Consider the following 13,809-nt stretch of genomic DNA (forward strand, 5'->3'; position numbering starts at 1 on the left):
AAAGGCTACCTTTTCTAAGTACAGCCTGGCCTGTCATATATGGAAAAACTAAGTGGGAAGGGAGACCATAGACTGGTAAGTAAACAAGAAGAGCACTGCTGGATCAAGTCAGAGGACCGTCTAATTTAGCACTCTGTTCTCACAGTGGCCCACCAGTGGTCTGGGACTGCTACCCACAATGATTGTGTGGAGGAGTCTGTCCCTTCTAGGATTTCTAGCTTCTTGTCCTCTTTGACATACAGTGTGACACCATCTCCAGTATGCCCTTCCATATCTTCCTATAGAGTTTGTATCCATACATAAGTTTCCCACTGGTTCTTTCCATTCCGTCAGGTTTCTGTTATGCCCACAGTGTCCATGGTGCTTTGGCCCTTCAGTATTGCTCTCACATGCCCCTGCACTCTCCATGCCTAGTTCTAACCTCCCCCATTTAAATGATCATAATTTCTTTCATCTTCATCGGGAGAATGTTCCAAACCAGACCCTCCAAAGTTCCTATCACCTTTGCCCCATAATCAGTTTAAGAGCTGCTGTGCCACCTTTTTTAAGTACCAGCAGTCTGGTTCCATCCTGGTTCAAGTGGAGTCCATCTAGGTTCTGCTTGTCCCAGAATGTTCCCCCAGTGCCTAACAAATCCATCCACCTCTCCTAATACTGCTATCTCATCCATATATTGAGACTACACAGTTGTGCCTGTCTAGCTGGCCCTGCATGTTGAACTGATAGCATTTCAGTGAAAAGTACCTTGAACGTTTTGGCTTTCAACATCCTACCTAGAAACCTACATTTTGCTTCCAGGACCTTCTGACTACATTTCCCCATGTTCTTGGTGCCAGTATGCACCATGACCACCGACTCCTTCCTAGCACAATATACCAGGCTATCTAGATAGCAGGTGGCATCATAAACTTTGTAACAGGCAGGCAATTTACGCTGGGGTCTGCATGCCCATCACAGACCCAGCTATGTTCCTAATGATCAAATCACTCGCTACCAGAAACCCTCTACCTCCCATGAGAGGATAATTAGTTTTTATTAATCCCCATTTATTCTGAGCCTGCCTTTTGAAAAGGCAGGCAAGTAATAGTAAAAATTGGGCTGTGTTAAAAGGAGGATTTCTCAAAAGGCAAGTTGGATAAAAATGGAGCAGAGCTTTCAGAATGAATGTTGTCCAGATCTATTGGTAGACTTCCTCAGATTTAGATATCCTATCTTCTACTGAAACTACAGATGTATGAAGGTTTTGTGGTAATTATTATGCACTCTGAACTTGCTCAAGGCTGTTCATTAGTTTTCAGAAGATATTTAGAAGTTGAATCCAGGCAAGTTCTGGATCAAAATAAGCCTGGCTTTTAAAAAAAATTGTGCGCTACTTCCCTTCTCCTCCCTCCCCCCGGGGGGTGCTCAGGTTGGCAAATATCGAGCTATTCCACTATGTCTTTACAGCAAGACCTCCGTGGTTAAATGGAAATAATGGCTGGCTCACTTTATGGCTGAGTTGGGAGTTGAGCCCAGGTAACTTGGTCATAGTCTACCACTCTGCTTTGGTGAGCTACAGTGATTCAGAATGGTTCAGAGATCAGAGTAAGGCAGTTCACACTGGGGTCAGCATGCATGTCAGAATTGCTCTCACATGCCTTTGCACTCTCCATGCCCAGTTCTACTCTCCCCCATTTAAATGATAATTTAAGCTTTAGTTTTTGTTTCTTACTCCTATGTTTTTCACCCGCCTCTCCCAATTTTTTTTTATTAACAGTAATTGTGAGTTGGATGTAAATAGATTCTACACAAATGTAAGGTTTGTTTATTGTTTTTACATCTCTCCGCTAGATGTCAGTGTTATGCTGCACAATTTCTTGTGAACTTTGTTGCAGAAATGTACTTGGGAAAGTACTGCAAATTAAGGTTTTCCATATAGTTTTAATTCTTCCACCTGTTTGTGTCTTGTCTAATTAGTAATATATAGTTTTAACTCTGTACTAGATACTGTAGATATTAATTTAGCTGCTGTTCTAATCTAGGTTTTTTGTGCTTCCTGTTGCAATCGGAAATGCAAACTTCAGTATCTGGATAAAGAAGCAAGAGTCTGTATAAGCTGCTATGAATCCATTAATAAAGGTAAAAAATGGTTTGAAAGACTTAGACGAAACAGAAAAGGTGACCAGAATAATATCTGAAAGTTGCCACGGTCTTCTCAACATAAACAATATTTCTATTATAAATCATGGTCTGAAACATTTGTAATAGATCTGAACACTTCTAGGGTAGAGTTAACAGGATCTGCTTCCATACACTATACTTAGAAACATAACATTTTTAAGACATGATTTTTAAGAGTGATTACTATGTTGCTGATAAGGTCTCTCGTAACACAAGAGGCAACATATCTGTCTGGTTTGTTGGCCAATCAGATACCCTAGGCCATTTCCCAAGAAGGACCAGATGGTGATACTCGTTCCCTCTTCTGTTTGCGTGGCTTCTCATTGTCAGAGAGAGGATAATTCTATGCAGAGTTTCCCACCCAACCTCAAGCTCTAGATTCATGATTGTGCTACACCTGCCTGATATTTTGCTGCCTTTGACTTTGCTATGACTTTGCTTTCTGTAGCAGGTTGCTAGTGTATTGCGCAGTCTGCATGGGCCTTATTCATGTGATCTATATGCCACAAAATCAGGTCTTATTGGCATGATCTGTGCAGCTTAACATGTTGGGCTGTGCACATGTAGGTTCCTATGTAAATATTTAAGTCCAAGATATGAGCATCAAGCAGTGTAGTGCGATACAGATAAAATCCTGTGTGTGGTGAGGTAATATCTGCTTAGGGCTACTGGCTGCATTTCCATTAAATGTTGTGGTCTTTGTTAATGTGAAACTGGATGTGATCCTAAACTCGCGTTGAGAACTGTTCAATAAGTCCCGTGTGGGGGTGGGAGGGGGTGGGGTGGGGTGGGAGGCTAGGAGATATATCCTACAGTTATGACAGTTAAACACTTTTATTTTTTAGCACAGGCATTTGAAAGGATGATGAGTCCTACTGGTCTTGTGCCTAATTCTGGTATCTCTGAATATTCGACTGTTTCACCTTTGCAGGAAGCCCAGACAACTAGTATACCTTACTCTGTTTTTAAGCAGCCAAATGGTGATGGTAAGCTAAATAACTAAATTTACTCTTAGGGTGTCTCTAGACAATGACAGTATAGTATGACAAACTTGGAGATGATGTTAACTTGTTATGTGAGATACTGACACTGAACATTGAGGAAGTGTCTTTGGTTTGGTGAGTATTTTATTTTCTCAGCATTCAAACCATGATATGTTTGGGGTCAAGGGGCAGAGTGTGGAGAATAGGATTTCTTACTTGCAGTTTGGAGTGATGTCAGTGATGTGGTTATACATGTTATAAGTATTTATTGAGTGGTGGCATGGTTGACATTGCAGATAACGAGTGACACAACTACTTCTGTTTATCCATATTGTGTTTTAACCTATAAATAGTGAATTTGCAGAAGGGAGATATTTTGTATTGAGGTAAAAATGTCAAAAAGCCCCTTGTTGGATTATCACACATCTTTAAGAAAAAGTCTTCAAATTTTGCCTTGTGATTTAAGCTGGAAAAAATGAAGAGAGCAAGCCCTTTTATTTTCACACCCATGTACATCTTTAAATAGCGTATAGGTTGTGCTTATCGGTAGTTAAATTTACTAATTGCAGCAATCTTGGGTCTTGATATATTTGTATTGAGATATAAAAGACTATTCGTTATCTTTTTATTCTTTAGAGCTGTGAACTATCAAAAGAAGTATAAATGGACCACTGTTGAGGGTGGGGGAGAACCCTGATGGGGGCCACTTTTGGAAATATTGTGATTTTGTGTTAGAAAAATTAAATAATGAATACTTACTGATTTATTCTATTCTCTAGGGCCGTGCCCTAAAGAACAGAAAAGAGTTTGGTTTGCAGATGGTATTTTGCCCAATGGGGAAGTTGCAGACACAACCAAATTGTCATCTGGAGTCAGAAGATCTCCACAGGAACCAAATCCTGTAAGCCCCAACTTTCTAGAAATTGTAACTATATGTTCTTGAAAATAAAAAGTAGTTGATACTGTATTATGTTCCTTTGTTAGTTTTTAATTGAATAAATGCATTGCTCAGATCTTGTCTAAATCCATTGCTAGAGCCTGCATACCACCCTACAGCCTGCTAGTTCATAGCTGACAGGAAAACTATACCAGGACATTCATTATAAAATCAGGCAGAAGGGGAAACTCCAGTGCTCACTGGTAAAAGAAATCTTTAATGTACCTCAGTGTATTTCAGAATACAAAGACGACTCCTTCAGGAACTGTAAACATAAACAACTAACATAAATACCTTGAAACATGACAGTTGCATTCATCCTGCAATGTATATACATGATAACTCCAAACCACATTCTGTTTACATGTTTGTATCTGACCTGTATATATCTATTTAAATATAACACACATCAATATTTGACCATGAATTTCTTGAAACCCCATTATATGATAAAAACCAGTGTTGGCACAAAGTGTTGCCCCTTGCATTGATCTTGGGACAAAAAACCAGAGAAATCACGGCAGTGATTACTCTCCTTCACTCTTTCTGTTCCCCAGTTTTTGCCTTGACTCTTTAACTCTTGTTTGCATTAAATTTAGCATTGTACAGAGTACATCTGATCTACTTGGGTGTGGTTATGCGGCACTTACATAGATTGGAGGATAGAGGGTTGTGCTGCCCGTATAAATGGAGGTCATGGATAATACATCTGTGCTAAGGGAACTGCTCTGGCTGCCAATCGGCTATGTTCACAGTCTTGTTAATAAACAGATAATGCCCCGAATAACTCGGGACCAGGTTATCTTGAAGACCACCTGCCCCTGAATAAATCTGTAAGATCATTTAGATCATCTGGGAAAATTTTACTCATAACACCATGCCCTACAAAATATCACAAGGCAGTGACCCTAAAAGAGGTATTTTCCACTGTTGCCCCTACATGATGGAATGCCCTTCCCTCTGCCATACATGTAGCATCACCCATCAGTTTTAAAGACCTATCCCCTCACCCATAAGATTGGACCCTGTTATTACTGAATTTCTGGTTTATAATACTGTTTTACTTGTGCTTATGTTGTTTCTCTGTTTCAGGATACTGTTTTATTGTGTTTATATAGTATTTTTATGTACTGCTTAGAAACTTTTAAATATTAAGTTGTTTAGAACAACTTTTAAATAAATAAATGTATCCCTCCCTTACCCCAAGAATTTGAGGGTGGTATTCCTCCTACCTTTTTTATTCTTGCGACAACCCTTTGAAGCCTTCTTAGTGAGCTTCATGGCTGAGTAGGGATTTGAACCAGAATTTCCCTGATCCAAATCTAAAACACTACCCACTACAATAGAGGTTCTCAAACTCTGGTCCGTGGACCACCAGTTGTCCCCAAGCTTTTTTCTGGTGGCCTGTGGCATGTCCATATTAAATATTCATATTGATTTTTAATTGTACTTTTATTTCTTATATTGCATTTTATTTTATTACAGTTTGAATTCTATGGAATGCAAATTATAATACAATAAATACAATATAGGAAATAAAAGAAGCAGTCAAATACCATTAAAAATAGCAAAGTCCATTATAATTGCTAAAACACGCAGAAAAATCATTAAGTGGTCTGACAAGACCATCAGCAATTCTCAAGTGGTCTGTGGGGAACTACTGCACTTCATCATGCTGTAGGGGAAAGGATTGTTAAAAACGAAGTGCATTGAAGAACCCCTTCCAGGCAAGATAGCTGGTATATTGTTGTTGTTGCATTTGGAGAAAAATAACTCATTCATTGCCATATGCCTATAAACAGTACTGGAAGCTGCCTGTTCTTGTTTTTCTATTTGAAATGCTTATATAGGTTTCACAGTGTTGAACCTGCTTGACTGTCGGATCTAATCGAAGAACTTTTCCCCATAGGTTGAAAGTCCAGCAAATGACACTGTCTGTGCAAGTGATATCAAACCAAAGGATGAAATGCATGTTGCTGGACGAACTGAGATCTTGTGTTCTCCTGCTTCTTTTGTTCCAGAAGAAGACATGTTGCCCACTGAGTTGTCATATAATTCTGACTGTCTGATTACTGCTATAGCTGAATTCCCTACTAGTACTGAATCAGCAAAGCATCCTGTTCCAGTCACAACTAATGCAACTGATGATGTCCTTGTTAGTCCGTTAGATTACACGATGCTGTGTGGTATTGAAAACTGTGTTAGCAAGGAGATCAGCCTTATTCCTGAGGATAATGGATTGCCCCCTCTTTTGCTTGCAAGAGGAGAAAAAGGAGAAGGTAAGTTTTTTCTGTCAAGATAGGGTTTTTTTTTGTTTTTAGGAATGTGTATTTTTTTCTAAAAATTGTTATTAAATTTATATCCTGCCCTTCCTTCCAAAGAGAGCCTGGGGTGACAAACAAATGATAAAGCACCAAAAACATATTAAAAACAAAGTATCTTAAAAACAAATGGGAATGTCTCTCCATATAATGTGTTAAATTACATAGATTTTACAGTTCAGAAGCATATAATGATATTGGGAATCGTACTATATTAATATAATCAATTAAAATGTGGTTGTTATGTGCTTTCAAGTCGATTACGACCCTATGAATTAGTGACCTCCAATAGCATCTGTCATAAACCACCCTGTTCAGATCTTGTAAGTTCAGGTCTGTGGCTTCCTTTATGGAATCAATCCATCTCTTGTTTGGCCTTCCTTTTTTTCTACTCTCTTCTGTTTTTCCCAGCATTATTCCCATATTTCCCAGCATATTCCCTGGTGCGAGATGTAAGTGTTGTTGAACCGATTGGGAGCAGTGACCACAGTGCTATTAAATTAAACATACATGTAACTGGCCAATTGCCAAGAAAATCCAACACGGTCACATTTGACTTCAAAAGAGGAAACTTCACAAAAATGAGGGGATTGGTAAAAAGAAAGCTGAAAAACAAAGTCCAGAGGGTCACATCACTCGAAAATGCTTGGAAGTTGTTTAAAAACACTATATTAGAAGCTCAACTGGAGTGCATACCGCAGATCAGAAAAGGTACCACCAGGGCCAAGAAGATGCCAGCATGGTTAACGAGCAAAGTCAAGGAAGCTCTTAGAGGCAAAAAGTCTTCCTTCAAAAAATGGAAGTCTTGTCCGAATGAAGAAAATAAAAAAGAACACAAACTCTGGCAAAAGAAATGCAAGAAGACAATAAGGGATGCTAAAAAAGAATTTGAGGAGCACATTGCTAAGAACATAAAAACCAACAACAAAAAATTCTATAAATACATTCAAAGCAGGAGACCATCTAGGGAGACAATTGGACCCTTGGATGATAAGGGAGTCAAAGGTGTACTAAAGAACGATCAGGAGATTGCAGAGAAGCTAAATGAATTCTTTGCATCTGTCTTCACAGTGGAAGATATAGGGCAGATCCCTGAACCTGAACTAACATTTGCAGGAAGGGATTCTGAGGAACTAAGACAAATAGTGGTAACGAGAGAGGAAGTTCTAGGCTTAATGGACAATATAAAAACTGACAAATCACCGGGCCCAGATGGCATCCACCCGAGAGTTCTCAAAGAACTCAAAGGTGAAATTGCTGATCTGCTAACTAAAATATGTAACTTGTCCCTCGGGTCCTCCTCCGTGCCTGAGGACTGGAAAGTGGCAAATGTAACGCCAATCTTCAAAAAGGGATCCAGAGGGGATCCCGGAAATTACAGGCCAGTTAGCTTAACTTCTGTCCCTGGAAAACTGGTAGAAATTATTATTAAAGCTAGATTAACTAAGCACATAGAAGAACAAGCCTTGCTGAAGCAGAGCCAGAGTCTGCAAGGGAAAGTCCTGTCTCAGTAACCTATTAGAATTCTTTGAGAGTGTCAACAAGCATATAGATAGAGGTGATCCAGTGGACATAGTGTACTTAGACTTTCAAAAAGCGTTTGACAAGGTACCTCACCAAAGGCTTCTGAGGAAGCTTAGCAGTCATGGAATAAGAGGAGAGGTCCTCTTGTGGATAAGGAATTGGTTAAGAAGCAGAAAGCAGAGAGTAGGAATCAACGGACAGTTCTCCCAATGGAGGGCTGTAGAAAGTGGAGTCCCTCAAGGATCGGTATTGGGACCTGTACTTTTCAACTTGTTCATTAATGACCTAGAATTAGGAGTGAGCAGTGAGGTGGCCAAGTTTGCTGACGACACTAAATTGTTCAGGGTTGTTAAAACAAAAAGGGATTGCGAAGAGCTCCAAAAAGACCTCTCCAAACTGAGTGAATGGGCGGAAAAATGGCAAATGCAATTCAATATAAACAAGTGTAAAATTATGCATATTGGAGCAAAAAATCTGAATTTCACATATACGCTCATGGGGTCTGAACTGGCGGTGACCGACCAGGAGAGAGACCTCGGGGTTGTAGTGGACAGCACGATGAAAATGTCGACCCAGTGTGCGGCAGCTGTGAAATGGGCAGATTCCATGCTAGCAATAATTAGGAAAGGTATTGAAAATAAAACAGCCGATATCATCATGCCGTTGTATAAATCTATGGTGCGGCCGCATTTGGAATACTGTGTACAGTTCTGGTCGCCTCATCTCAAAAAGGATATTCTAGAGTTGGAAAAGGTTCAGAAGAGGGCAACCAGAATGATCAAGGGGATGGAGCGACTCCCTTACGAGGAAAGGTTGCAGCATTTGGGGCTTTTTAGTTTAGAGAAAAGGCGGGTCAGAGGAGACATGATAGAAGTGTATAAAATTATGCATGGCATTGAGAAAGTGGATAGAGAAAAGTTCTTCTCCCTCTCTCGTAATACTAGAACTCGTGGACATTCAAAGAAGCTGAATATTGGAAGATTCAGGACAGACAAAAGGAAGTACTTCTTTACTCAGCGCATAGTTAAACTATGGAATTTGCTCCCACAAGATGCAGTAATGGCCACCAGCTTGGACGGCTTTAAAGGAAGATTAGACAAATTCATGGAGGACAGGGCTATCAATGGCTACTAGCCATGATGGCTGTGCTCTGCCACCCTAGTCAGAGGCAGCATGCTTCTGAAAACCAGTTGCCGGAAGCCTCAGGAGGGGAGAGTGTTCTTGCACTCGGGTCCTGCTTGCGGGCTTCCCCCAGGCACCTGGTTGGCCGCTGTGAGAACAGGATGCTGGACTAGATGGGCCACTGGCCTGATCCAGCAGGCTCTTCTTATGTTCTTATGTCTTTTCTAGTGAATCATGTCTTCTCATTAAGTGTAACACTTATGTAAGTGTATAATATTGTAATTAATATGTAAAGGCATAATATTGTCCTTTTTGGCACATAACACTAAGCCAGACCATAGATTAACAAGCCCGAGCAAAGTGCAGGCTCCTGGATTGGAGATTGTAGCTACTTTGCTCCTCTCCAATTGTTCTGCTGCTGCGCTAAGCCATGGTTTGGCTTAGCATGTCATTAGAAACTTGACTTCTGGTTTAGCACTCTTCAGACAAACTACAAGCTGTAGACATAGGACAGATCTTGGTTTGCAGCTTGTTGTTTATCTAGAGAGAGCAAAATGGCAAGTCCAGGCTAAATTGAACCATGGCTTATCACAGTGCAGCAGCAGATTGACTGGGAAGAACCAAAGATCCTGCAGTGTCTCTGGAAATCTGCATGTTTGTCTGTTTTCACTAAGTCATGGCTTGCCTTAGTATTGTGTGCAAATAATATTTTCTGTTGCTCTAATAATTTTCTTTAGAATCCTTAGTGGAAGAACATCCTTCTCATAAGCAAGTCACCTTGCTACTTGAAGAACCTAATCCACTAACGTTCATCCTCAATGCAAATCTTCTTGTGAATGTCCAGATGTTATCTTGTAAGTAGTAGTATACAAAGAAAACATCATGTAAACATTTTGTCCTGTGTTTGCTACTATGAAATATAAATCAATCTTTAGGTTTAAATCTTTAGTTTTACTTGAAGGTTTTCCCCACTTTACCCTTGCCTTTTAAGCTTATAATACCTATTTATGAGTAAACTTCATTCTGTTTTCAATTGGACGTGGACTTTGGGCATATTTTATTGTCCTGAAATGAATAACACTTGCACAGGGGTTATCCTTTGTGTAATTCTGAAGTGTCCTGGGCATTATTGGTAGGAATAAAAAATAAGTAAGGTGATATCTTGAATTAAACAAATATTGGCTGATGTAGGATTACATCCCTTTCAAACTCTCCATTAAGCTGAATGGAAAAGTAAGATTCTTAGGAGTACAGAATGTCAAATGTTGTCAAAAGCAAATGTTTTTAGTTATAATTAATTATAGCCTACCCTAACAATGAGTATAACCCAGACTTCCTAAGGCTTATGTTTTAGTTGCTGTGCAAAAGTATATTTACATTTTTGAACATTCTGCACTTAACAAGAAAAGTATAGTCCTATTGCTTAATATTTTGTCATTAAGATTGTTCAGAAAGATGCTGGTACTTCTCAACCAATGGACTGCATGGCTTGGGGCAAGCAGAAATTATAGTAATACTACCTTGTTTGCCAAATGAAGATGATGTTCCTGAAGAAATCTTCAAATTATTTATTAACGTATATAAGGATGCTGTGAAAGGTATGAAGCTTTGCTGTCTTCTAAAGCAGTGCATGTAAAACTTCATGAAATACTTCCGTTTCAGCATAAATCTTAATTAACATTAATAGAACAAGATAAGGCATGTGAGATGTTTGAATAATTGGAAGTACCATTTAAATGCTACATGTTACTATTGATCCTACACGGACATCCAGCCATTAAAATCTGGAAGTCATTGGATGTACCTGTTCAGCTTCCCCATTCCATGAGCAGTTTTATCTCTACCTGTTACAATGCATTTTTCAATTAGAATTTTGACCCTGGTTGATGATGGGTCTAATATGTCTACTATGTTGGAAAAAGCCATTTCTATACCCCCAGGGTGAGAGCCTGGTGGGCATAGTTTCTGCCTCCTTGAGTGAGAGACAAGGGGGAATATTCGGTATGAGAATGTTTGGTATGAGAGTTTGGTATGAATGTTGTACTTAGAATATGTGTGTGCATTATTTGGCTGTATGTAGATATGAGTCGTTGTCATGGATGTACATGTGAGTATGCTGTTTTTAGGATGTGTGGTTGAATTATGTGAGTGCTTATAGAGTGTGATTTGAGGTAAGTGTGAGTGTGTTGGTTTGATATGTTTAAATATGAATGTGCTGATTTTGTAAGGGTGTGTTTGAGTAAATTGATTTTTTTTTCCCAACAGTAGTAAGACAAAATTCTGATATAATGGGGGCCGGCTGTTTTAATTGTTGTGTTTTTTATTATACTGTGATTAAGAAATCTGATTTGTTTAATATATTATGTTTTAAAATAAGCTTGTTTTATTTATTTATTTATTTATTTATTTCATTAAACTTATAGACCGCCCCATAGCCGAAGCTCTCTGGGCGGTTCACAAGACAAGAAACATAAAAAATACAATAAACGTGTAACATTAAAAGTTTAAACATTAAAAGTGTAACATTAAAAGTTTAAAATGTTAAAAAATTAAAACAATATCAGCACATACAAACATGTTAAAAAGCCTGGGTGAAGAGAAAAGTTTTAACCTGGTGCCGGAAAGATAGTAACGTTGGCGCCAGGCGTATCTCCTCTGGGAGATCGTTCTACAGTTCGGGGGCCACCACAGAAAAAGCCTTTTTCCACGTTGCCACCCCCCGAGCTTCCCTATAAGTAGGAACTCAGAGGAGGGTCTTTGATTATGAGCGTAGTGTTTTAACATGTTTGTTTTTCCTTGAAACATAGGAATATTCTATTTAGTCTATTATGTATATTATGGTTTTTTCCTTGTATTTCTTGTACTTACATATGCCATGTTTATATTACGTAGATACTAAAGAAGATGTTTTGTTCAGTTAACTGTATTTTATTGTTTTTTGTAGTTGTTGCTTTAAGATGTTTGGACTTGTACACTGCTTAGAGTTTTATTTAAATATAAGTGGTATATAAATAAATAAATTCAAAGAAACAACAATTGCATTTAATTGACTGTAGATATAGGAGGAGCTGAACATTATCTTCACTGTGATAGGAACTTCTATCCCCAAATGTGCAAAAATGTCAGATGCATAATGAAGTTTGTATTGCAGTGTTATCAGAGAAAGAAGGGACAAGAGCAGCAGTTTTCAAACTATCTAGTTAGACAGAATCCTTTTTGAGATTAATTTACTTGACCTGAAACTGGCTACTGGGGCATTCAGTCATCAGGGGATACATTGAGATTGTGAGGGGCATTGATGGGCCTAATTGTCATCCTGTGTCTAGAACTGACCCAACACTCTTTGCTGGGTTGCTCAGTAATGATAGGCAAGCATTGTTTCAGGGAAGTATATCCACTCTTACTTTATTTAACAAAATTTATGTACCACTTGATTGTAGAAAACTTCTAAGCAGTTAATTAGTTAATTACTGATCTCATTTTAAGGGAATTCTCTTCTCCCCTCTCTATTTCCATTAATTCTCCCTTTCCATGGCATCTACTGCCCACTTTTTTGAATGGTCCCCCAACTCTCAAGAGTGGTGTTTGTGTGTGTGTGGGGGGTCATAGGTGCTATAGGTGAGAGGAGAGCAGGAAAGTCATTGCGCAGTCCAACTACAATAATGCTCCTCTGGATCCAGCATATGATTCTTATAATAGCAAATTGATATCTTATTTTGCTATAGAGGTTAGGTTTATGTCCACAGCTGTATGTATCAGGAGTGTGTTTTTAATTATGATATTGACAAGATGTATTCTTTTAACCAGGAAAATTCATAGGAAATTTGGAAAACTTTACGTTCACTGAAGGCTTTCTTGGAAGCAAAGAGATTGGTGGATTCCTGTTTGTTACACCAACATTTCAGAAACTGGATGATCTCATATTACCAAAAAATTCTTTTCTATGTGGCATTCTTATTCAGAAACAGGAGGTACCATGGGCAAAGGTGTTTCCAATTCGTTTAATGTTGAGATTAGGAGCAGAATATGGGGGTGAGTTTTAATCACAAATTATTTCAAACAGTCAGATCTGTGTTAATCTGATTCATTGTATATTGATATGAAGTCTCTTGCCTTTCTTCTCAGTTTGGTCACAAATTTCAGTTTCTTTTATCTTGCAATGGGTGTTTTCAGCAGCACATTTCATGATTCTGTGAGTAGAGATGTAAAGGCCCAGGGGGGAAAAGGAAAAAACAAGGACTTTTTTCCATTGGAAAAAAAATTAGAAATGTTGGGAAACACTAAAGAAAACTTCTGTGAAATATTTTCTCTTTGGGTGAAATGCTTTTTAAGTCAAGCTATTCCTTTCACTGAAAATGTGTTATGAAAACTTGTGTGTAAGACAAGTCTATAGTACTGGAGAGTGATAATTCCAAAGTGTACTGCAGATATAGACAACATTCAAATCCACAATGCATTTCTGAATTTAGAATGTGCTTCCATCTTCATTAAAAGAGCATACATGGCCTTCATTGCTTATGAATTGCTGCTTGCCTTCTTCTGGTGACATTTGGTCTAGTTTGGTGATAATAGGAGCAAGTAACCTGCATCTGCTGCCCTCTCTTATGGTCTTTACTTTCTCTTTGGATATTTCTTTGGCTAATTCAGCCTAAGATCTTCTATAGAGGCTACTGGACCTCCTGTACAATTGGAAGTTGTAGCTGTAGACTTCATATACAAATTATTTATTTGTTTTTAAATAGTATACTTATCTTGTTCATAT

General features: G+C 38.6%; 1 protein-coding gene across 5 annotated transcripts in view; it reads left to right on the plus strand.

Annotated features, from left to right (window-relative positions):
• LOC133381953 (protein FAM151B-like) overlaps positions 1-13,809 on the plus strand; it is a 66,307-nt gene that overhangs the window by 7,073 nt on the left and 45,425 nt on the right. For 4 of the 5 annotated variants that reach the window (XM_061621579.1, XM_061621588.1, XM_061621583.1 and 1 more), the window contains 7 exons: positions 2,022-2,118; positions 3,006-3,146; positions 3,923-4,044; positions 5,990-6,359; positions 9,785-9,901; positions 10,490-10,645; positions 12,855-13,079. In XM_061621579.1, the coding sequence (XP_061477563.1) occupies positions 2,022-2,118; positions 3,006-3,146; positions 3,923-4,044; positions 5,990-6,359; positions 9,785-9,901; positions 10,490-10,645; positions 12,855-13,079 (1,228 nt within the window). Of the gene's footprint in view, positions 1-2,021; positions 2,119-3,005; positions 3,147-3,922; positions 4,045-5,989; positions 6,360-9,784; positions 9,902-10,489; positions 10,646-12,854; positions 13,080-13,809 lie in introns of those variants that run through there. The other variant, XM_061621608.1, reaches the window with a different exon arrangement.

This window comes from Rhineura floridana, chromosome 1, assembly GCF_030035675.1.
Source record: "Rhineura floridana isolate rRhiFlo1 chromosome 1, rRhiFlo1.hap2, whole genome shotgun sequence".
Classification (NCBI taxonomy): Eukaryota; Metazoa; Chordata; class Lepidosauria; order Squamata; family Rhineuridae; genus Rhineura; species Rhineura floridana.